Source organism: Lithobates pipiens, unplaced genomic scaffold, assembly GCF_037356315.1.
Source record: "Lithobates pipiens isolate NorthernLeopardFrog02 unplaced genomic scaffold, aLitPip1_a1.2 Scaffold_8, whole genome shotgun sequence".
Lineage (NCBI taxonomy): Eukaryota > Metazoa > Chordata > Amphibia > Anura > Ranidae > Lithobates > Lithobates pipiens.
The window spans coordinates 503,176,911-503,201,302 of NW_027507903.1; the positions used below are offsets into that span (position 1 = coordinate 503,176,911).

Genomic DNA, 24,392 nt, shown 5'->3' on the forward strand with positions numbered 1-24,392 from the left:
CGCGCCCCGTTCCACGTAACGCGCCCCGTCCCACGTAACGCGCCCCGTCCCACGTAACGCGCCCCGTCCCATGTAATGTGCAGTCATGTGCCCTGTCCCATGTAATGTCCCTTGTCATGTGCCCTGCCCCATGTAATGTCCACTGTCATGTCCCATGTCCCCTGTCCCATCTCATGTCCCCTGTAATGTCCCTTGTCATGTGCCCTGCCCCAAGTAATGTCCCCTGTCATGTGCTCTACTCCATGTAATGTGCTCTGCCCCATGTAATGTCCCCTGTCCCATGCTCTGCCCCATGTAATGCCATCTGAATGGATCAGCTCTGCAGGAAAATAAAGCACAAGTTTCACATTAAATAGGTACATTTTAATATTTATTCTTTTATTTAATGCTATTTCTACAAATAATTTTTGTTATCAACAGCTCGCTGATCATACCAATGTTCCATGAGCTGTAGATGTGAACATTTCAGGGGTTCCTTGAGATCTCAAACTTTTTGCTAGGGGTTCCTCCAAGGTTAAAAGGTTGAGAAACACTGGTTTAGAGAGATGCTGTCAGCCTAGATTCAGTCAAATGCAGCAAAGTTGATTGGACGGCGCATCACAATGCAGATGAACAACAATCCAAAACACACTGCAAAAGCATCCCAGGAGCTTTTGAATGAAAAGAAGTGGAATATTCTGCAATGGCCAAGTCAGTCACCAGATCTCAACCCAATTGAGCATGCATTTCATTTGCGCAAGGCAAAACTAAAGGCAGAAAGACCCACAAACAGATAACAACTCAAGACAACTGCAGTTAGAGCCTGGCAAAGCATCACAAAGGAGGAAACCCAGCCTTTGGTAATGTCCATGGGTTCCAAGAATTCAGGCAATCATTGCCTGAAGGATTCCCAACAAAATATTAAAATGTAACATTTTATTTATGATTAAATTAATTTGTCCAATTACATTTTAGTCCCTGAAAATGGGGGGACTGTGTATAAAAATGCTTGCAGTTCCTAAAATTTGTACTTGATATTTATGTTCAGTTATGTTTATTTGGCCAATAAAGAGACTTTTACTGGATAGGGGGTAGTGACTGGCTCAGACCTTTAAGTTTAAAACAGAAATCCAGGCAAACAGCTAAATACACTTAGATCCTCCTCTTCTGGAGTCCCCGTTGATACTTGCTATGGGGGCACATATGCGGGCTTGATCCCAAGCTACGGTGTGTGTGTGCCCACTGACACACACAGCTCGGCTCAGCCCTGCCCTGCTCTCTTCTCACAGGCTGTGACTGACACAGCAGGAGCCAATGGCTCCTGATGCTGCCTACATGGCCAGCGGGGAAAGAGAGAGAGTGGAGAGAGCCAATGCTCTTGGGCACAAAGCTGGATTCAGTTCAAGCTCAGGTAAGTATAAGGGGGGCTGGTGGGAGGAGCTGAACACAAAAGGTTGTATTAAGGTAAAAAACCTTCTGCCTTTAGAACCACTTTAAATAACAGAATCCTCTCTCTTCTTCCAGGCAGCACACAGAACAACTGAATTTAGTTGCATTTAAAAAGAAATAATTTAGGGGCTTAACTATAACTAAGAGCAGATACACACACTGTGGCTTATGTTATTTATTAATAAAAACTGAGTCATGGTGGGTAGTACAGATAGCCCCACGAAGTTCTCTGCTCAGTACAGCACAGCATAGAGAGCTCCACGATTGGAGGAGATCAGGTAACACTACCAGACTCTTGTTTGGGCTTTTTTTTTGTGTGCGTTTGCAGAACTGGTATCCAGTTCTGTTGCTACGATGTGCTTTACAAATGTACTCTGTACTCTCTTTTATGCCTCCTAGATCACTTTTTCCTGTGTTTAGATGGTCATGCTTTAGGCTACATTCATACTGGCGATTTAGGCTGGCTTGAATTGCAGTAACAAGAATCTTTTGATTTAGCTATGCGGCTTTGAGTGGATAACTGCAGCTGCTGGCCCCGTTCACCATAGTGGCAGGGTTGCCAGCAGCAGCAGCTAACCGTGGCTCTCCACAAAGCCAGTGATTACCTGCAGTATTTGCTGGCTGTGAAAACAGTTGCAACTGGCCAGTCAAAACCAGAAGATTCCTGCCGCTGCAATTCGCACCGGCCTAAACCGATGGTGTGAATGTAGTCTTAAAGTGATTGTAAAGACAAGTTTATGTTGTTTTTTTTAAATAACAAACATGTTACACTTACCTTCTCTTGCACAGAGCAGCCTCAAACCTCCCTTTTCCCACTAACGCCTCTGGCTCATCGCGTTCTGAGTGCCGACATAGCAAGCCGCATGCTATGGGGGCAATATTGCGGGCTTGCTCCTGAGCCGGGCTCTATGGGTCCATTGACACACACACACACGTGGCTCAGCCCCCGCCCCCATTCCCTCCTCACAGGATTTGACGGACAGCATTTGACTGCCTCTATGTCCTGTGAGAGCAGAGTGATGACAGAGCTGGTACAGTCAGGCACAGTGCTGGATCAAGTGAAAACTCAGGTAAGTCTAAGGGGGAAGTGAGGGAGCGATACTGCTACCTAAGCATGTTTTACCTTAATGCAGGGAATGCATTAAGGTAAAAGTTTAGACTTTAAAAACACTTTTTGACTCTGTGGGATCTCAAAATATAGTTAACCAGGATAATTCAGTTGGTTGCAGACTGGTCGGTAAGTTGAGAAGGGGATTTCTTTGGTTTTGTTTTGCATGCATTGCCCTTTTATGTGCTCCTTGCTGCAAAGACCAGTTATAGGTGAAGGCAGTGGCCATTTGCTTCTACTGTTGTAATATTTGTGAGGGGATGCACTGGACACTTTTGCTACCATGGTGCTATATGCTGGTTGTCTGGTGTGCCCCTGTGCCTTTGAGGGGCGGGCTCCCTTCAGGCTCACCTGCCCTCTGCCTATCCATTACAATGCATGTGCTTCCACTGTGGAGGCTCTAAAAATTCAGAGTTAGAACTACAGAAAATACTGGGGTGTCTTGATGGAGCTCTGTAGCTTACGCATGTATTTGCAAATGGGGCGCATCACCATGAAATGCCTGGAGTTGGACAGAACTATGCCTGTCTATAGTTTAGGTTCAAAGCAATAACATGGCTGACAGGCTTAAGCAAAAGTAGGGAATGTCAGACTTCCTGAATAGGATTAGAAGACAGAAAGCTGCCCGAGTGCTGAAAAATATTGCTTTCTTTTGAATTGCTTGATTTTAAATTAATCTAATTTTGCAAATGTCCTAAAACTTCTCCATTGTCCATGAATGTGATTAGATACTCTTTTACAACTTGTAATTTATGTTGCCATTTAGAAAAACCTAATTGTCCCTGAGAATCTGTTTCCCACTTTAACATTACCCACTGTCCACATTATCCATTATGCTCCACTGCATATACACAATTATTGCTGATTAGCGAAAAGTTTGTGTATAACTCCCTCGAGCGAGAAACTGCTAGCAGCGGGGGTACTCATACAAATAACAAAATAACAAGCAATATCCTCAGAGCTCTGTGCAACAGTTTAGATGTTTACTCCTCGGCCTTGCTTTTAATGACACAGAACCATGTAATTTTCAAGAACACAACAAACAAGATCTTCCAAACATCATTCAAGCCTGCTGCTATGTCTTTCTGGATAATAACTGTCTTCTCTGGCATCAACACCTTTAATTCTGGGAAAAGACAAACGTCAATTAAGGCCAGTGGTAAAGGTTCCCTTTATAACAGGGAAATGTCCCAGACATTTATTTGGATGGTGGAACACGACGGGGCTTTGCGTCTCTATAGGTCAAACAAGGAGAAGCAGACAGGGCCCAATTAAAACTTTACAAGCACTACGTGATATGACAAATCTTTAAAGGCTATGTCATCCAAGCTTGTAGCTATTATTGCTGACGCGTACAAGCAATGTACCTTTAAGACATATTTATGAGCAATAAAATTCAAGAAATGAATTCCTCTCTCTTTCTCTTTGCCAGTAATCGGTTATAGAGATTGCTTATTACAAGGGTATAGAGTAGGAATATGATAATTAGCGGACCTCCAGCTGTTGCAGAACTACAAGTCCCATGAGGCATAGCAAGACTCTGATAGCCACAAGCATGACACCCAGAGGCATGATGGGACTGCCAATTGCTCATCCCTGGTATAGAGAGAAGAGCATAAACTAGTCAAAAATGTGAAGAAAAGGGGCTAGATGTTGTGAACAGAATAAGCAAGATTATTTCACTTGGAAGGGAGTGTCTTTTTTTATCTGCATCTGTGGTAGAAAAATTGCTCCAGAATATTATGTGTGGGCACAATTATAATCAAACATATGGTCCCTGTGGCTTTTCTTGGAGCAGTGGTCTCCAAACTGAGGCTCTTGGGGCACTATCCCTCCCACTGATACGAGACACTATTCTGCCATCTGACACCAACATTGGAGCACCATTTCTCCCACAGACACCACTAATGGGGCACTGTTCCTCCCCCTAATACCAGATGTTTACTCCCACTGTTGCCAGGAAAATTTCCACTCTTGCTGGCAAAAGAACGGCCCTAAACCGGCCCTTTATTTAGAATGTTTGGAGACCCCTGTCTTAGAGGAACAACAGAAATCAGAAAAAGTTTAATACAATCCACAAAAGTAGTTGATATGATGTTTAATATATATATATTATATATATATATATATATATATATATATATATATATATATATATATATATATATATATATATATATATATATATATATATATATATATATATATATACACACATACACAGTGCCTTGCGAAAGTATTCGGCCCCCTTGAACTTTTCAACCTTTTGCCACATTTCAGGCTTCAAACATAAAGATATAACATTTTAATTTTTTGTGAAGAATCACCAACAAGTGGGACACAATTGTGAAGTGGAATGAAATCTATTGGATATTTTAAACTTTTTTAGCAAATAAAAAACTGAAAAGTGGTGCGTGCAAAATTATTCGGCCCCTTTACTTTCAGTGCAGCAAACTCACTCCAGAAGTTCAGCGAGGATCTCTGAATGATCCAATGTTGTCCTAAATGACTGATGGTGATAAATAGAATCCACCTGTGTGTAATCAAGTCTCTGTATAAATGCACCTGCTCTGTGATAGTCTCAGGGTTTTGTTGAAAGCGCAGAGAGCATCATGAAGACCAAGGAACACACCAGGCAGGTCCGTAATACTGTTGTGGAGAAGTTTAAAGCCGGATTTGGATACAAAAAGATTTCCCAAGCTTTAAACATCCCAAGGAGCACTGTGCAAGCGATTATTTTGAAATGGAAGGAGTATCAGACCACTGCAAATCTACCAAGACCTGGCCGTCCCTCTAAACTTTCAGCTCAGACAAGGAGAAGACTGATCAGAGATGCAGCCAAGAGGCCCATGATCACTCTGGATGAACTGCAGAGAACTACAGCTGAGGTGGGAGAGTCTGTCCATAGGACAACAATCAGTCGTACACTGCAAAAATCTGCCCTTTATGTTAGAGTGGCAAGAAGAAAGCCATTTCTCAAAGATATCCATAAAAAGTCTTGTCTAAAGTTTGCCACAAGCCACCTGGGAGACACATCAAACATGTGGAAGAAGGTGCTCTGGTCAGATGAAACCAAAATCAAACTTTTTGCCCACAATGCAAAACGATATGTTTGGCGTAAAAGCAACACAGCTCATCACCCTCAACACACCATCCCCACTGTCAAACATGGTGGTGGCAGCATCATGGTTTGGGCCTGCTTTTCTTCAGCAGGGACAGGGAAGATGGTTAAAATTGAGGGGGAAGATGGATGCAGCCAAATACAGGACCATTCTGGATGAAAACCTGTTGGAGTCTGCAAAAGACCTGAAACTGGGACGGAGATTTATCTTCCAACAAGACAATGATCCCAAACATACAGCAAAATCTACAAAGGAATGGTTCACAAATAAACGTATCCAAGTGTTAGAATGGCCAAGTCAAAGTCCAGACCTGAATCCAATCGAGAATCTGTGGAAAGAGCTGAAAACTGCTGTTCACAAACGCTCTCCATCCAACCTCACTGAGCTCGAGCTGTTTTGCAAGGAAGAATGGGCAAGAATTTCAGTCTTTCGATGTGCAAAACTGATAGAGACATACCCCAAGCGACTTGCAGCTGTAATTGCAGCAAAAGGTGGCTCTACAAAGTATTAGCGCAAGAGGGCCGAATAATTTTGCACACCCCCCTTTTCATTTTTTTATTAGTTAAAAAAGTTTCAAAAATCCAATAGATTTCGTTCCACTTCACAATTGTGTCCCACTTGTTGGTGATTCTTCACAAAAAATAAAAATTTAATATCTTTATGTTTGAAGCCTGAAATGTGGCAAAAGGTTGAAAAGTTCAAGGGGGCCGAATACTTTGGCAAAGGCACTGTATATATATATATATATATATATATATATATATATATATATATATACACACACACACACACACACACACACTGTACATCATATACATGCACTGTGGCCAAAATTTAGATGGACACCTAACTATCATGGCTATATGAGCCTGTTGGTCAACCCTTTCCAAAACCATGGGCATTAATATGGAGACGCACCCCTACTTTGTAGCTTTAACTGTCTCCGCTCTTCTAATAAGGCTTTCCATAGGATTTTACCCTGACTACCCAGATACCCTGGTAGTTCCACCACTGCTTCTCAGTAAACAAAAACTGAGCGCACAGACCCTAGTGCAATTAAACTTTTTATTAAGGACATAATCCAAAGCAGTCACAAAAAAATGCACTTTGTTTCAAGCCAATCAATAATCTCTCCCCAGACCCAAGTCTCCTAAAATCCCTTCTGTGCACCGGATGGATGGTCTGTCAGTATTGCTTTCCTACATTGGTAACAGACAGGTAACATCACACAGGGAAGGCTAGAGCAGCCACTCTCGAGACTGACAGTTATGCGGTAGCACAGAGCGAGCACTCGGCTATGGTAAAAAGTCGGCACTGCTCTGTACAAACAGGGGGTTAGCTAGAGGAGGACTTGGGCTGTTAGCTAGTATAGAGTGACTGATATTCTCCAAATAACCATGTTGGCAGTAGTTTGAGCAAGCACTCGGCTATAGAAGAAAGCCCGCATAGCTCTGTAAAGGTTGCAAGTGTGACCTTTGCGACCCCGGTAGTTCAGCCACTTTCTTCACTGAAAACATTTGAACTCATTTGAAGGGGTGTCCATGTACCTCAGAGAGCCTCTGTGGCTTAAACGTGATTTTGTATATTTTAACCCCCCTTTCATGCTACAATACAAAAGGACACATTAAATAAAAGGAGAACACAGTGTTTGTATCAAGGATTGTAATAGTCCATAGGCCCCACTAACTCCCTGTGTTTGCTGGCATTATGTTATACAAAAGACAGATTCCAACAGAAAAATGCAGTTCACCCCAGGCTTTAGTACAAATATCAGCTCACAGCACAGATAGCAAATATAAAACACGGGGATCTCCTCTTTCTTGCAGCAAAGGTTGTTTTGTTTTGTGGGGCAATGTTAAGTTGCTAGTTCACATGCTTGCAGTTTCCATATAATGGAAAAACAATAATTCTACTTACTGAACTTTGTTTTCAGTTTGGGGGTACAAGATTTGGCTCAATGTGTTGGTCACGCCGAGTGGGATGAAACCAATAGGAATCTTATTGAAGGAAGCCTGTAAAAAAAAAAGAAGAAATTCTGCTGTCAGAATACACAGATAGGCATTGCAGCCACTGGCTGCAGCTGTTTACCGAGCAGCTTTTTTTCCCAACAGGTCCTTTCAGCAGAAGTCGATAGATCGACGCCTGTTGAGGGACAGCAGGAGTCCTGCTGTCAGAATACAATGACTTGGAGGGGTTGGTGGGGAATTTCTGAATTTCTTCATCAACCTCTCAGCCCGCTGCGTAAAAAAAATAAATAAAAAAAAACTGTAAAAAAACAAAAAAAAAACAATCCTTGTATACTGAGCTTTAGGAAGGTAGAAGCAATATTTTGCCAGCCTCCTGTACTGGAACTTTATTCCATGAATCATTGTACCCCCCATCCTTTAGTGCCTGCTTCTTGTACAACTGCCACAAACTTCTACAGCAAGAATATTTTCATACTATATACACATATGAACAGCCGCCATGCCGGCAACTCCTAGTTCAAAATATAGTGCATCATTCAGAACAATATTAGGTGAAGGTCTGCTTACAGTATAACCCTCAAACTCTATCTCTCTGACCTTCCTCTCACTTACTTCAACTATATACTTACATGTTATACACTCTATAGTAAAAAGTTTGTGGACACTAAACCATAAATCCTATCTATATGGGCAAACGTTTGTTGACACACCTCCACATGAGTGAGATTTTGTGATTCTAGTGAAGGGTACTGTTAAACTGGACCTTCCCCTCTTTCCTCATTTGAAACCGTCATCATTACCAATTAAGTTGTACCAAATAAATACAATATAATTAATACTGGTTGCCCAATTGCTGACCGTGCTCAAATATGGTAATGCCCCATTCCTTCTCCTCACATAAACCCAGCACAACAATTGATGTCATACTTTTGATATCTGTGCCAAATCTCACCAATGCGCTCTAATATCCAGTATAGTTGGTTATTATGCAGCATTATGCTACCAGATACTAACGTTACCAAAGCCATGGCAATTAAACAAAAATGATCCCCTCTCCCCAGATCTTGTGAGAAATCTCCCTGAAAGGCACTGGTGATGTAGTCTTTCCATACATCACCAGTACCTCAAAATAACAGGAAGTTGAATAAAATAAAAGTACCAGGATAAATCTTGTATTTTAAATATTAGGCAGCCGTTTTGGGATAGGCATACAGAGCTGCGTACAACAGGGTTTTTTCGGTGTTGGGGGGACAAAGGTCCCATCCTGGCCCTAAGAGGTTTCTGATGCTGGGAGGTGGGGTGGAATTTCTGATCATGTGACCGCTGTAATTGGCTGTCACAGCGGTCCTATCACATGATTGGAAATCTCCTGATCACACGTAGAGATTGGGAGCTTTCCTTTAGCCGCCAGTAGCTATGCCAGGAGCACACAGGGTGCACGCTCTTGGCACAACTCTGTTTAAATTCTGATATGTATATATGCGGCTGCTCAGCGTAAAGGCCCACCCATGAGAGGCCGCATTTAAGACAGTTGTGCACCTCCAACCTTGTGGCAACGGTTTGGGGAAGACCTTTGTCTGTTCCAGCATGACTGTGTCCCCATGTACATAGTTCCATAAAGACCTGGTTTTGTTGAGTTTCATGTGGATGAACTTGAATTGCCTGCACATAGCCCTGACATCAACCCTACTGAAAACCTTTGGGATGAATTGTTATACAAAGTGTGAGCCAGGTCTTCTCATTCAAATCAGTCCCTTACCTCACAAATGCTCTTTCAGCACTCTCCAAAATCCAAGATGAGTGGAGGCCGTTATATATGCAAAGGGGAGCAACTCCATAATAATGACCATGGTTTTGGAATGAGAGGTCCAGCAAGCTCATACAAATAATAATGGTCAGGTCATACATTGATGAGAACATTTACATCAGGCTTAAATTACATGTACATCTAAAATAAAGGTTGATAAAACTATAAATTCCCTTAAAAAGAAGAAGCTCTTTAGATCATTTTTATAGGCTGAGATTCTGAGCCTTTCACAGACTAAGCATGCTGGCAACTACAAGGTTATATTGAGTGCGTCAGACGGCTGTGCAGTATGCACTCCAAGGTGATTAGAAGAGCCACACAGCATGTAGGCCATCCTGAATGAGTTTCAGTTTAATGTTTGTCTGCCTTATACCTTCAAACCCCACAGGAATCAACAGAAAGAGCACGGATGAAATAATGAGCGCTCAGCTCTGACAACGGCAAAAAAAAAAAGTTGGGGGAAACGATCTTTTAAGCTGCGTATGGTTGTAAAGAGATTCTGCTGACTCAGTGGGGAGCGCAGACGACAGCATCACGGTACATTCCCACAATGCCTTGCTGGCGACGATTACCTGATCAGCTCTGCGGAGGAGTCCTGTAATAACCTGCAACACACAATACAGAGTGCATTACGCCCTGCTCACCACATTGAATTGCAGAACAATTGGTAACCCACACAGCACAATATGCCGCTGGAACAGCAGCCATGTTACAGCTTAAACAATGTATTCCGAGACCTGTCTCTCCTCATGTCTAAGCAGGAGGGATGTCATAACAACTTTGCATTAACGACACGAATTGTAAAATTGCTGGTTAATTACAAAGATTGTAGTGAGGAAAATGACTGAGAATGCATTGCTGGCTTTGTAATGTAATTTCACTTCAGTGTCACACTGTTTGTGATGGCGAGAAGACTATTCATATGAGAGCCCTCTAGCTTAGCTCACAAATAAAAGCTCACTGATTTTGGCAGTGAAAATTTCTCAGGGACATTTCAGACAACAACGGATGGTTGATGCCATCCAGCCAAGACTGCAAAGGTCAGAGAGTACTTACATAAAGTAACTTTGCAGTACTTGGTTCTGCAAAGTAAAACTCTTTTCAGCACAGGATAATCAATGTTCTTCAGGATCCCCCATATACCTTCCCAAGCTGTGCAATTCAAATTATTTGTATTGAACCTTCCACTGCGAATGTGCAGCCTAAGCAGCATTTTCGGCATGTGAGAGATGTGCCAAAAATGAAGCTCACTCTGCTGGAGAGACAATGATCTCCCTGGAAACAGTAGTAGCAGTTATCTCGATAACAGTCTTCCTGGTCCCATCCATTATCTTGTGTGACTGTTTAGACAAACCAAGATTTGGGGGGACACACCCTAAAAAATGCATTAAAGATGATGCAGCCATAAGACCATTTAACTCCTGCAAGGCTATTTAAAAACGTGAGCATATTCAGAAAACATGGGAATTTAGTTATATCATGTTGCAATATAGTGCTAAGCCCACTACTATGTCAAAGTACCCCAATATCAGTGGGTCTTTTGCTATCCATAGAATGGAAGATCCCGCTTCTCTGAACCATGGGAGAAGTAAAAGGACTTCTACCAATAACACAAGTGGACATTAATAAGAGGCAATGATGGGGAGGTGGGGTGCTCCAGGCCAAAGGGATTTGGTCAGAATCCATACACTAGATAAAGATTTGGGGGGGGGGGGCACACACTAAAAAATACATTAAAGATGGTGCAGCCATAAGACCATACAGACAGAAAAAAAAAAAAGATTACAGCGCACACATCCAAAAATGACATTTAACTCCTGCAAGGCTATTTAAAAACACCTGAGCATATTCATAAAATGTGGGGATTTAGTTATCAGTGGGTCCTATGCTAGCCATAAATTGGAAGATCCTGCTTCTCTGCACCATGGGAGAAATACACTCCTCTATATGGGAGAATTAAAAGGACTCCTATAACACATGTGGACACTGGTGTGTAATTTCTGTATGTGTGCGCTGTAATCTTTTTCTTTTTGTCTGTATGGCTTTATGGCTGCACCATCTTTAATGCATTTTTTAGGGTGTGTCCCCCAAATCTTTGTCTAGTGTATAGATTCTGACCAAATCCCTTTGGGCTGGAGCACCCCCCATCGTTGCCTCTTATTAGTGTCCATCTGTGTTATAGGAGGAGTCTTTTTCCCATATAGAAGGGTGTATTTCTCCCATGGTTTAGAGAAGCAGGATCTTCCAATTTATGGCTAGCGTAGGACCCACTGATATTGGGATACTTTGACATAGTAGTGGGCTTAGCACTATATGGCCATATGGTGTAACTAAATCCCTATATTTTTCTGAACATGCTCACGTGTTTTTAAATAGACTTTTGAATGTGTGCGCTGTAATCTTTTCTTTTTTTTGTGTCTGTTTAATAACTCGAGCCCTGGTTCACACTGGGTGCGGGAAATGCAGCAAATACTGTGAATTTCCTGCATCCAAATAGGAATCACACTGTGTTCTGTGATCTGCTGAGGGTGTCAATTAAAAGGCATCGACACTCCAAAGGCAGATTGTAAACTTAGTGTGCTTGCCTGAACCGGATTGCATTGGTATAAACACCCATGCGATCCAATTCCAGTGCAGCAAAAATAAAATAAAATAAAAATAATAATAAAAGGTGCCTGTACCTTTTTAATGTGGATGCGGTACGATTTGAGCCATCAAAAATGAATGGGCTCAAATCGCACCACATAGAATCACATGTGATTTGCACAGGAATGCAGTGCGATTCCTGTGCGGTTCTCAATGTAGGCCTGGGTTAAAGTGAACTCCCATTCCCCTTGCAATTCTCTCTGCTGATTCTGTGTCAGCAAGATGCCTCCTTTGGGGTTTCCCAAAACAGTTTTGGGCATTATGTAATGATCTGTCGGACCCTACGATCTGACCTCAGCCTTTATTTAAGTCAAAGGTCCCCTGAATGCTACATTCCTCTGTAAGGAAGAATGAAAGTGTCTGTCTCTGTGGAGAGAGAGCAGACAAGGTACAGTACATAACACAAGCCTGGAGCTGACAACATGTGGAGATTGGGATTTTCATAGGTGATGTGTTGATGTGTTCAGCTGCCAACGAATGTTACAGCGCATATGTGTGGGATTTAGCGATGACAAACTGTGGGCAAATGAAGCTACCAGGAAGAGGTGCGACAAGGAATAGTAAAAATGGTGACACCATATTAATAAGGGGTAGCAAAAGAGAAGGTTTTCATTTCGGACTACAACAATAATAGTTCATATATACTATATATACAGTACTGTGCACAAGTTTGAGGCAGGTGTGTAGAAATGCTGTAAAGAATGCTTTCAAAAATATATATTTTTATTGTTTATTTTTATCAATTTTTTAAAATACAAAGTTAGTGAGCAGAAGAAATATCAAAATCAAATCAATATTTGGTGCAACTACCTTTGGTTTCAAACCAGCATCAATTATTCTAGGTACACTTGCACACCGTTTTTAAAGTAACTCGGCAGATAGGTTGTTCCAAACATATTGGAGAACTAACCACAGATCATTTGTGGATGTAGGCTGCCTCAAATCTTTCAGATTTTCATGTTACCTGAGACAGATGTGATGATGTTGGGATCAGGTCTCTGTGGGGGGCCAAACTATCACTTGTCCTGCTGTATAATGCATGTAGGGCTAATCACATGCTCCCTCATGGTATGGCATGATGGATAACTGTCTGCCTGTATTTCTCAGCATTGTCTCTAACATCCACCAGCTCTGTTATGTGGTCATGGAGGAGTGGAACAGGACTCCAGTGGCAACCTGTGAAGCTCTGGTGAACTCGATGCCCAAGAGGGTTAAGGCAGTGCTGGAAAATAATGGTGGCCACACAACATATTGACACTCTGGGCCCATTTTGGACATTTTCACTTAGGGGTGTACTCACTTTGTTGCCAGCGGTATAGACATTAATGGCTGAGTATTGAGTTATTTTGAAGGGAATTTACACTGGTAAGCCCCTTTCACAATGGGGAAGGAGCGGAGTCGGCGTTAAAACTGATTTACCAATGTTTTAGCGGTGGTATTCGGCCAATAGCGGGGCGGTTTTACCCCCCTACTAGCAGCCGAGAAAGCGTTAAAACCACCACAAAGTGCTGCCGTATAGCCGCGCTGCCCCATTGATTTCAATGGGCAGGAACAGTGAAGGAGCGGTGTATACATGCTCCAAAGATGCTGCTAGCAGGACTTTTTTTTACCGTCCTGCTAGCGCACCACTCCAGTGTGAAAGCACTGGAGACACAGCAGCGGCTGTTTCAGGTCGGTTTGCAGGCGCCATTTTTACAGCAATAGCGCCTGCAAAATGATCCAGTGTGAAAGGGGTCTTATACAAGCTGTACACTCGCTACTTTGCTACAATGTAAAGTGTAATTTCTTCAGTGTTGTCACATGAAAACATATAATAAAATGTTTACAAAAATGTGAGGCGTGTACTCACTTTTGTGAGATACTATATAAACAGTTGTGCTCATATGTTTACATACACTGGCAGAATTTGTAATTTCTTGGCCATTATTCAGAGAATATGAATAACACAAAAACTTTTCTTTCACTCAAGGCTAGTGTTTGGCTGAAGCCATGTATTATTAATCAACTGTGTTTACTCTTTTTTTTAAAATCATAATCACAAAAGAAACTACCCAAATGACCCTGATCAAAAGTTTACATAACCTAGCTCTTAATACCGTGTATTGGCCCCTTTAACATCAAATGACAGTTTGAAGTCTTTTGTGGTATTTGTGGATGAGGCTCTTTATCTTCTCAGATGTTAAAGCTGCCCATTCCTCTTGGCTCAAAGCATCTAGTTCCCAGAAATTCTTGGGCTGTCTTGCATGAACTGCACGTTTGAGATCTCCCCAGAGTGGCTCAATGATATTGAGGTCAGGAAACTGAGATGGTCACTTCAGAACCTTCACTTTATTCTGTAGCCAATGACAGGTCTACTTGGCCTTGTGTTTTGGATCATTATCATGTTGGAATGTCCAAGTAGGTCCCATGCTTCCTGGCTGATGAATGCAAATGTTCTTCCAGTATTTTTTGATAACATACTGCATTTATCTTGCCATAAATTTTGACCAAATTTCCTGTGCCTTTGTAGCTCACACATCCCCAAGGCATTAGCGATCCACCTCCGTGTTTCACAGTAGGAATGATGTACCTTTAATCATAGGCCTTGTTGACTCCTCTCCAATGGTATGACCCTGGAGTTTGATATCATGTTTGAGTCTAGCAGCAGACATAAATTTCTCAATACTGTAAAAATGTGGTTTTACAATTATATCTGTATATCTATAGCTGTCTGATCTAGGGGCTGTCATGACACGATACACTCTGTCGATTTCAAGATGGTGTGGTGAAATATTCGGGATCAATTCCTGTAGCAATGTGCGTATCGCATCTTCCAAATCCACCACCGATTCGGGTAAACCCCATACTCTAAAGTTATACCGTCTAGAGCGATTTTCCAAATCTTCTATTTTAAGATTGGCCAGATCTACTTGATCTTTTAAAGATGAAACTATAGTGGAATTCTGGTTTACTTGTTTCACTGTGTTGTCCGTTTTGGATTCAATAGTATCTATACATTCACCAATATTTTGTAAGTCGTTTTTCAATTCAGAAGTTATAACATTACAAGCTCTAGATAGTTCTCTATGAAGCAGCATAGATAATCTATTTAATAACACTGCGTCACCAGAGTAAGGAGCTGTCTGTGGGGATGACATTTCACTTATAGAACTGGTTTGAGCTATGCCTAGTGCAGCCAGATCACCCATATCAACATGCACACAGGAAGCAGGGGAATTAGCATTGCACACATTACAACCTCCTCTTGACAAGTAGTAGGAGGAGAAGAAAAAGGATCCAGCACTTGGTAAGTGTGAGAAACTGTTGATGTGTGGCAATGCTGGCGATATGTGAGGAGAAGCAGAGTGTTTCTTAACAGGGCAGCGTGTGTAGTCATTCCTGGTTTCGGCGCCATCTTAGGTGAAGGAGACTGCTAAGGATTTGGGTGGCTTGGTTTTTCCCATTCCTGTGTTTCTACGCTCCATGGCAATGTGCACAGACTGAAGTAATATACATTGCACCGTTCCTGGGGCTCCTGATCGCTAATTCTAAATAAGAAAAGGGTGGTGGTATGTGCGAGTCGGTTGGAAAATGTTCGATCCTGGAGCTGCGCGCATGACCTGCCGCCTCTCTCCTCCTCCCCTCCCGACTAACGTCAGCAGGGAATCCTTGGCCCTGCCCACTGCAGCTGTCAGACAGGGAGAGCAGAGAGGTGGCAGGTCACATGAGCGCGATGGGCTCTCTGAAAACAGGTAAAGGATGGCTTATTTTTTTATAAAACAGACACAGGGGCACATAGGCTTATTAAACAGAAAGGATGGTATAAAGTGCATTAAGCGGCTTAACAACCACTTTAAGATCTTTTCAGGTATATTTCCACCTTAAAGCGGACCTCCACCCTGAAGGCAGGTGTGTAGAAATGCCCTCATCTGATCCCTCCCCCCCTCTGGTGCCACAATCGGCACCTTTCAGGGGGGAGTGGGGTGCAGATACCTGGATAATCCAGGTATCTGCAACCACTTCCGGGACAAGATCGCCCCAGACGCCCGCCCCCCCCCGTTGTGTTCTGGGAAACACACAGTTCCCAGGACACAGCGGGGACCAGTAGAGACGCGCATGCGCAGTAGGGAACCGGGCAGTGAAGCCGCAATGCTTCACTTCCCGATTCCCTGACAGAGGATGGCGGCAGGGGCAGCAGAGAGACGAATGATTCCTCGTCATCTGCAGCCGACATCGCTGGACCCTGGGACAAGTGTCAATTAAAAGTCAGCAGCTGCAATATTTGTAGCTGCTGGCTTTTAATTTTTTTTTTAAAAGGTGCAATTCCTCTTTAACTTAAAAAAATAAAAAATAAAATAAAAAATTTACATTGTAAAACAATTGCAGAGAAAGGCTCCATGTACACAGGGTGCTTGCCCAGCTCTCCTAAAGCATTAATTAATTTCAATGGCCGGAACAAAATTATTATTCTCCCAAGCCACCCACCCACGGGAGTGTCAAAAAGCTTTGCCTGTGTCCAATCACCTAAAGGTAGCAGCCTATAATGCAGGGTCTATTAATATCCAGCCTGTGTCCTGTACTGTACCAATTAAGACATCAAGTATTTGAAGTGCTTATTGGTAGTGTGTTTTCCTTTCCATAAATTATTTTTTTATTCATTGCATAGGATGCAACTTTGAACTTGCTATTCCAACATATCAAATCCCTAGCACAGCCCCCCCCCGCCTTGCATGTTAAACCCATTTGAACTACAAATAATAATTCTATTTAAAACAAGGTAATTGACAAAATGTGTATCTCAGCTTTCTCCACAATTAAATGTTATGCATTAGACAAACTAAAGCACCTTGTTTTTTGCATTTCACCATCATAAAAAACATGCACAGAATATTTTTTAAAACACAAATGACAAAATTAAGGGCCCCACCTGTGCTTTAAAATTTGTGTGTAAAACATTTTGACATGCAAAACAGTAAAAAGCTATTGCTGAGGAGAGTTGACCATACACTGTTTAAGTTTCCTGATGAACTGGTCGAAATTCAATCAGTGGGTGACACAGGCAGCTGTCTCCCACCTGATCTACCGCGACTGAAAAACAAATAATAGGATTTTTATAACAGCTTACCTGTAAAAATCCTTTTCTTTTGATATACATCACGGGACAAAGAGTCTCAGTAATTACTGATGGGTTATAGGGCATCACTAGGTGATTGGACACTGGCACACCCTAGACAGGAAGTTCAATCCCCCATATAACCCCTCCCCTTACTGGAGGTACCTCAGTTTTTTAGCAAAGCAATAGAAGAGGGGAGAGACCTCTGTGTCCCATAATGTACCTCAAAACAAAAGGATTTTTATAGGTAAGCTGTTATAAAAATACTATTTTCTTTTTCATACATCACGGGACACAGAGTCTCAGTAATTACTGATTGGATGTCCCAAACCAATGCTATTTCAAGGGAGGGGAACCACCCAAAATAGGGTGTAATCAGACCTGAGGACCTTGTACCACTGCCTGCAGCACACTACGCCCAAAGGCGATAACCTCATGCCTTCTCACATCCATCTGATAAAATTTGGTGAATGTATGGACTGATGACCAGGTTGCAGCCTTGCAGATCTGAGCCGCAGGCATCGTCGAAATCCACTACGGCTCTTAGTGGAGAGGTGATGGTGATGCACTGCCCACGAACCACTAATAGCCATAGTGGAGTGCGCCTTGATATGAAAAAGCTGAACTTTTTGATTCAGACCATAAGCTTGAACAATTACTTGTCGGATCCACTTAGCAATGGTAGATTTCAACGCTGTCTGTCCTCTATTAGGACCTTCTGGCAATACAAACAAAACATCCGTTTTGCGAACCTGAGCAGTCGCTTCCAGATAGGCTTTGACTGCTCTCACTACATCCAAAGAACGTAGTGACTTCTCTTCCGTAGAACAGGGATTTGGAAAAAAGGAAGGCAGAACAATATCTTGGTTTAGATGAAAACCTGAGACCACCTTCGGTAGAAAACTAGGATGAGGGCGTAACACCACTCTATCCTTGTGCATTATTAGATACGGCTCTTTACAAGAGAGGGCCGCTAATTCTGACACTCTTCTGGCAGAAGAAATGGCCACCAGAAAAATTTATATCCGTGTCAACAGAACTAAGGGAATTCAACGTATCGGTTCAAAAGGCTGCTTCTGTAAAGCGGACAGACTTAAATTAAGGTCCCAGGGGTTTAGAGGCGCCTTAACTGGAGGATTAAGGGGCGTTACCCCCTGTATAAAGCTTCAGACCAAAGAATGCGAAGCAAGTGGACGAAACAAACAGAAACAGAACTGATAAGGCCGAGACCTGACCCTTGATGGTACTCAAGGCCAGCTTCATCTCTAACCCCATTTGCAGAAATTCAAGGATTCTGCCTATGACATATTTTCTGGGGTGCCAACCCCTGGGTTCACACCAGGAGACATATGCGTTACAGACTCTATAATAAATCATTCTGCAAGCAGGCTTCCTTGCATTAATCAAGGTAGAAATCACAGGGCCTGAAAGCCCACGTTTCTTCAGAACATGGGTTTCAATAGCCAAACCAATAAATTTAGCGTTCGGAAGGCAGGATGGAATACTGGTCCCTGGGAGAGCAGGCCTGGACGCGACGCTAGGGTCAAAGGAGAGCCTACCGTTATCTTCACTATTTCTGCATACCAAGCTCTTCTGGGCTGGAGCCACCAGAAGCACTGACTTCTTTTCCTGCTTGATCCTGCAAAGAAGTCGCGGCAGCAGCCGAATAGGAGTGAATGCATAAATCAGAAAGAACTGATGCCACAGAGTTACCAATGCATCTGTCCCGCATGCAACAGGATCCCTCGTTCTTGACACAAAGTTGACGATTTTGTTGTTGAACCTGGATGCCAAGAGATCTACATCCGGAACCCCCCATCTCTGCCATATACCCAAGAAGACGTCGGGAGAAGAGACCATTCCCCAGGGACTAACTACCGGCGACTCAAGTAGTCCGCCTGCCAGTTTTCTACCCCTGGAATGAAAATTTACGATATACACGGCACATGCTTTTCTGCCCAGATCAAGATCTGGTTTACTTCTCTCTGAGCTGTACGACTCCTGGTGCCTCCTTAGTGATTGATAGAAGTCACTGCTGTAGCATTGTCAGACTGGATCCTGACAAGGAAACCCTGTAACCTGAGCGCCCAGGCTTTTAAGGCTAGATACGCCGCACGGATCTCCAGAATTTTGATTCGTAAGGTCCTCTCGGTCTTGGACCATCTCCCTTGGACAGTCGACTGATCCAGAACTACTCCCCAACCCGAAAGACTGGCATCTGTTGTTACCACTGTCCAGGTAACTGGTAAAAAGGATTTTCCTTTTTGCAGATTTTTGGGTATCAACCACCAACTGAGGCTCTGACGCACTGTAGGAGACAGACGCATCAGAAAATCTAACGCCTGAACCTTCTTGTTCCAGGCTGACAGGATACTGTTTTGCAGCAGTCTCGAATAAAACTGAGCATAGGGAACTGCTTCGAATTAAGCCACCATCTTCCCCAGGAGCCTCATACAAAGGCGAATAGAAGGACCCTTCTTTGCTCTGACTACCTGAATCAGTTCTTTTAAGGAACTGATCTTTGCTTGGGGTAGAAATGCCCTCTTCTGGGCTGCATCTATGACCAGACCCAAATACTCTAGTCTTCTTACTGGTTTAAAAGAAGACTTCTCTAAGTTGAGGACTCAACTTAGGTATTCCAGGGTAGCTGATTGTAGTGACCAAGTTTTGGTCCAAGTGGGCTACTGACTGCTCTATCAAGAGCAGGTTGTCTAGGTATGTTACTACTGTTATAACTTGGGCCCTTAATCTGGCCAGAGGAGGGGGCCAAGATTTTTGTAAACACCCGAGGTGCAGTAGCTAGCCCAAAAGGCAGAGTTACAAAATGAAAGTGGCGTTTTTCTACTTCGAAACGCAGGTACTTTTGATGAGCATGAAAAATAGGTACATGCAGGTACGCATCCTTGATGTTTATTGATGCCAGAAGTTCTCCCCCTTGTAGGATGGAGACTACCGATTGGATCGAGTCGATGCGAAAGGACCAAACTTTTAGAAATCGGCTTAGATCTTAGAGATCTAGAATAAGGCTGACATCTCCGTTTGGATTTGGTACCGTGAAAAGGTTTCAATAAAACCCAAATCCTTGCTCTTGTGTGGGAACTACCACGATAACATTTTGTGACAATAGTCGCTCCAACGCTAGAAAGAGGGACTTCTTTTTCTCTGAGTACATTTGATTTGAGGAAACGAGAAGGGAATTCTCTGAATTCTAGTTTGTAACCTAGAGTAACTGTGGAGATCACCCATCTGTTCTAAAATTCCTCCTGCCAGAGCCCTGAGAACTTTAGCAGTCTTGCCCCCACTCGAGCGAGCAGGGGTGCCCCTTCATAAGGAGGCCTTAGCGCTTTGTCTTGAAGACCTTCTCCCCCAGGACTTCTTTTGTCCCTGGGGTTGACCCTGAGTTTTAACCTTTGAGCCTAACGGAGGAGGCCGTTGTGACTGCCTGGAGGCTGATGCCCCTGGCACTGGAGAAAGAACCCGTTTAAAGGGGGGAAGCTCACTCCTTTTCTTGACTGGTAACACGGTACTTTTCCCACTAGAGATCCTTTGGATATAATTGTCCAGATCCTCTCCAAACAGTCTTGCACCACGAAAAGCAAATCCAGCCAGGAGTTTCTGACATGACGATTCGGCTGGCCAATTTTTCAACCATAAGATTCTACACATGTGTACCAACCCAAGCATAAGGCGAGAGGTTTGGAGGATAGAATCTCTGATAGCATCAACAGCAAAACACAAAGCCGCTGGTAGGTTGGCCAACCCCCGAGCTTGCTGTTCAGGTAAAACTTTGAGCACCTGTTTAACATGGTCTCTTAAATATTGACAGACTTCAATTCAGGTTGAACTGAATGGGCTGTGTCTTTATTCAACCTTACTACTAACTATGTAACTTCAAAAACAATTGCTGCCACTGCAGGTTGAGCTACTGAACCTGCCAAGGAGAAAACTTTTTTTTAATAGGAATTCCAATTTTTTAGCAGTTGGAACCCTAAGCATCTGAGCATTGTCAACAGGACAAGTCAGGCTTTTATTTACGGAGGATATGGCGGCATCAACCGCCGGTATATCCCACATATTTTTTTTATCTGGGTGATTCCACTCAGAGTAAGCTTTTCCAGTAAACTATGAACAGGAAAGACATGTGCGGTTTGAGGAGGCTTCAGAGAACCCAAACAAGAAGTGGGTTCTTTAACTCAGATACAGGTAATTTAAATGTGGAACGGACCAATCCAGCAAGAATTTGCACCATCTTCTCATCCTGAGAAGCTGAAGAGGGCCCTTCTCCACTAGATTCCTCAGAAGTGGAATCATCAGTCTCATCCCGATCCTCTGAGGGGGATACCTCTCCTTTATCCCAGAGTTCCTCAGTTTGAGTGTCCTGGGTGACAGAGGGGGACCTAGTGCGTTTTCTTCTACTGAGTGAAGACGCGATTAAGGCCACTAATTTTTCCTCTAATCCATTTATGGTTGAGGAAAAAAACTCCTGTGTAATGTATAAAGGGGCTGAAGTGCCAGAAGCAGTTGCAGCCTCTTACCTCAATGGCTCCTCCTGGCCAGCCTCCCCGGGTCCTGCAGGGGGGAAGGTGCTGCAGAGGGTGGGTCCTCAGAGTCTGAAGGAGACCCCTTTGAGCCCCTACTCTTCAGGGTATTTGTACCTCTTCTACCCATAGTGCAATGCAACAAAAGATAGAGCTACCACAAAAAAATGCACTAACTGCTGAGCACTATAGTTCAGTAACAGCCGCTGCTACTAAAACTCAGTCTGGTGCTTAAGTAAATGCTGCCTGGGAATGCCTGTGTCACACACTCACATGCGCCTGTCAGCTCTGTGTCCCTCCATAGGCTGTGTGCACCTGAAAAAGATTGCACTTTAAAGCCTGTGTGGCCTAGCGCTCCCCCCCCCCCTCCTCCAACCACTTCCACCCCCCCCCCTCGTTTTTTTCAAAAACGAGTGTTTCCCGCACAAGCTGAGGCCCTAATTCCTGTGGCAAGCATGGAGGGGAGGCTGAAGAGAGAAGGGCCGGTGGCTGTGAAGCTGCTGTAATGGCGACGGATGGTGCGGTATGCTACTGCTCTCTGCCCAGGCCTGTCTCAGTCCCCTAATCCGTGAAGGGAGTCCCAGAAGGGAAAAAACCTCTTGCCTTCATCCTACCTGGAGCATGGCTGGAGGAGAATAGATCGTGGACACCAAGCAGACAGAACAGGCATGAAAGGTATGTGCTCTAAGCAGCCCCCTGTGGTGACTTATTAGAATTAGAAAAATTACAGAGCGAAACAGACCCAATCTTCCCCTCTCACGGTGGGCTCTGTTTAGGAAAAAAACTTCAGAGACTAGGGCCCCTTGAATAGTGGGATCCGCAGTTCTGGGCCTGTAAAGCACCCCACCAGGAATATGGCTGAAAAAAAAAAAAAATACTGGGTCCCGGGGTCCACCTCTCTAAAAAGAGAAGCATGGTACCCGGACACGAGGCCCGGGTACCATCCAATTAGTCCTGGAAAAGACACCTTGAATGGATCCGGTTGCATGGCTAGCCCCAGTGAGGATATTCCAGCGGAGCTCAGCACAGCTTTACTTTTGACCAACACTTAATATACTGGCGAAAAAAACGAGGTACCTCCAGTAAGGGGAGGGGTTATATGGGGGATTGAACTTCCTGTCTAGGGTGTGCGAGTGTCCAATCACCTAGTGAGAGCCTATAACCAATCAGTAATTTATGAGACTCTGTGTCCCATTATGTACGAGAAGGAAAAAAAAGTAGCTGGGCAGGAGATTAATGCCCAACAGCGGCTGCATCCAATCAGATGTAGCTACTGTTTAACTATTTTGTTGGCCAGCGGGGTTGCCTGTCAAAATAAAATAGCCATAGCTGGAGATTCATCCATCTGCGCTGTATTAGTGTGGATGGAACTATCTGTCAGACTATTTTTTAGTTCAGCCTATGTGTGTATGGCCAGCATAAACCAGTGCATTCGAAAATTTTTGGAAAAAGTTTTGTTTGTCCTGGATCTGAAAGGGTTAAGAAAAGAGACAGGATACAGCCATATGAAATCTCACTTACTTCTTGCAGAGTTCCATCTCCGCCGGCAACAATTATCAGATCTGTGTTTTCCAACAGTTCCAGGAGTTTCTTGGCTTGGCCTTCATAGTCTGTCTGAAAGATGAAAACATGCAACTTATTCTTACTTAAATCCAAACTCTAACCAAAACTATGTCAGTTTTAAGGAGAGGGGATAGCTATGAACCTCTATTGGCCATTTAACCTGTGGCCCCAAGCTGACATAGTTACATAGTTGGTAAAGATCACTTAAGATACCAGTCCATACAGTTCAGCCTGTGTTAAAGTGATTGTAAAGTCTCATTTTTTTGTTCTATTAAAATAACAAGCATATTATACTTTCTTCCTCTGTGCAGTGGTTTTGTAAAAGGCAGCCCAGATTCTCCCCTTCTTGGGTCCCTGGCTGGAGCTCCTGGCCCCTCCCTCCTGTTGAGTGCCCCCACAGCAAGCAGCTTACTATGGGGGCACCCAAGCTGCAGCCCAGTGTATCCATTCAGACACGGAGCTACGGTTCAGCCCCACACCCTCTCTCCTCTGAATGGCTAAGTTTGACTGACAGCAGCGGGAGCCAACGCAGCCACTGCTGTGTCTCGGCCAATCAGGCCTGGATGACCGAAGCACTCAAGGACATCGCTGGACAGAGATGGGGCTCAGGAAAGTATTAGGGGGGCCAGGGGGAGGTGCTACACACAGAAGGTTTTTTATCTTAATGCAGAGAATGAATTAAGAAAAAACTTCTGACTTAACCACTTTAAACCGGGCATACATGGATTGAAATTTGGCCGGTATAACAGGGACCAGCTGAATTTCAATCCATGTATGGGCAAGGATGTTCTACAGAAGTCAATCTACCGACTGACTTGTACAGGGCTGATGTTACTAGAAAGACACAATTACACAAGGCCATGAGACAGGAAAGACTGTTATTGGAAGTACAGCAACTGCTGGTTGATCAAAAAAATGACTAATCTATGGGCTGCCTTAGAGTTTGTGTGTTTATGTATCTACTATTTTCCATATCCCTGTATACTGTTTCCGCCAAGATGCCCATTTAAAAGTTTTTGAAAATATCAACACTCCTCACTGACACCACCAGCTGAGGAAGGGAGTTCTACATCCTTCCTTCTCTAACAGTAAAGAACCCTTTACACAGTATATGATTTAAC

The 24,392-nt window shown here is 43.4% G+C and overlaps 1 protein-coding gene across 2 annotated transcripts in view; it reads right to left on the reverse strand.

Moving 5' to 3' along the window:
- AGK (acylglycerol kinase) overlaps positions 1-24,392 on the reverse strand; it is a 157,164-nt gene that overhangs the window by 41,079 nt on the left and 91,693 nt on the right. For both annotated transcript variants that reach the window (XM_077469255.1, XM_077469256.1), the window contains 3 exons: positions 23,230-23,322; positions 10,005-10,037; positions 7,576-7,670 (listed from right to left, as the gene is read on the reverse strand). In XM_077469255.1, coding sequence (XP_077325381.1) covers positions 7,576-7,670; positions 10,005-10,037; positions 23,230-23,322 — 221 coding nt within the window. The remainder of the gene's footprint in view (positions 1-7,575; positions 7,671-10,004; positions 10,038-23,229; positions 23,323-24,392) is intronic.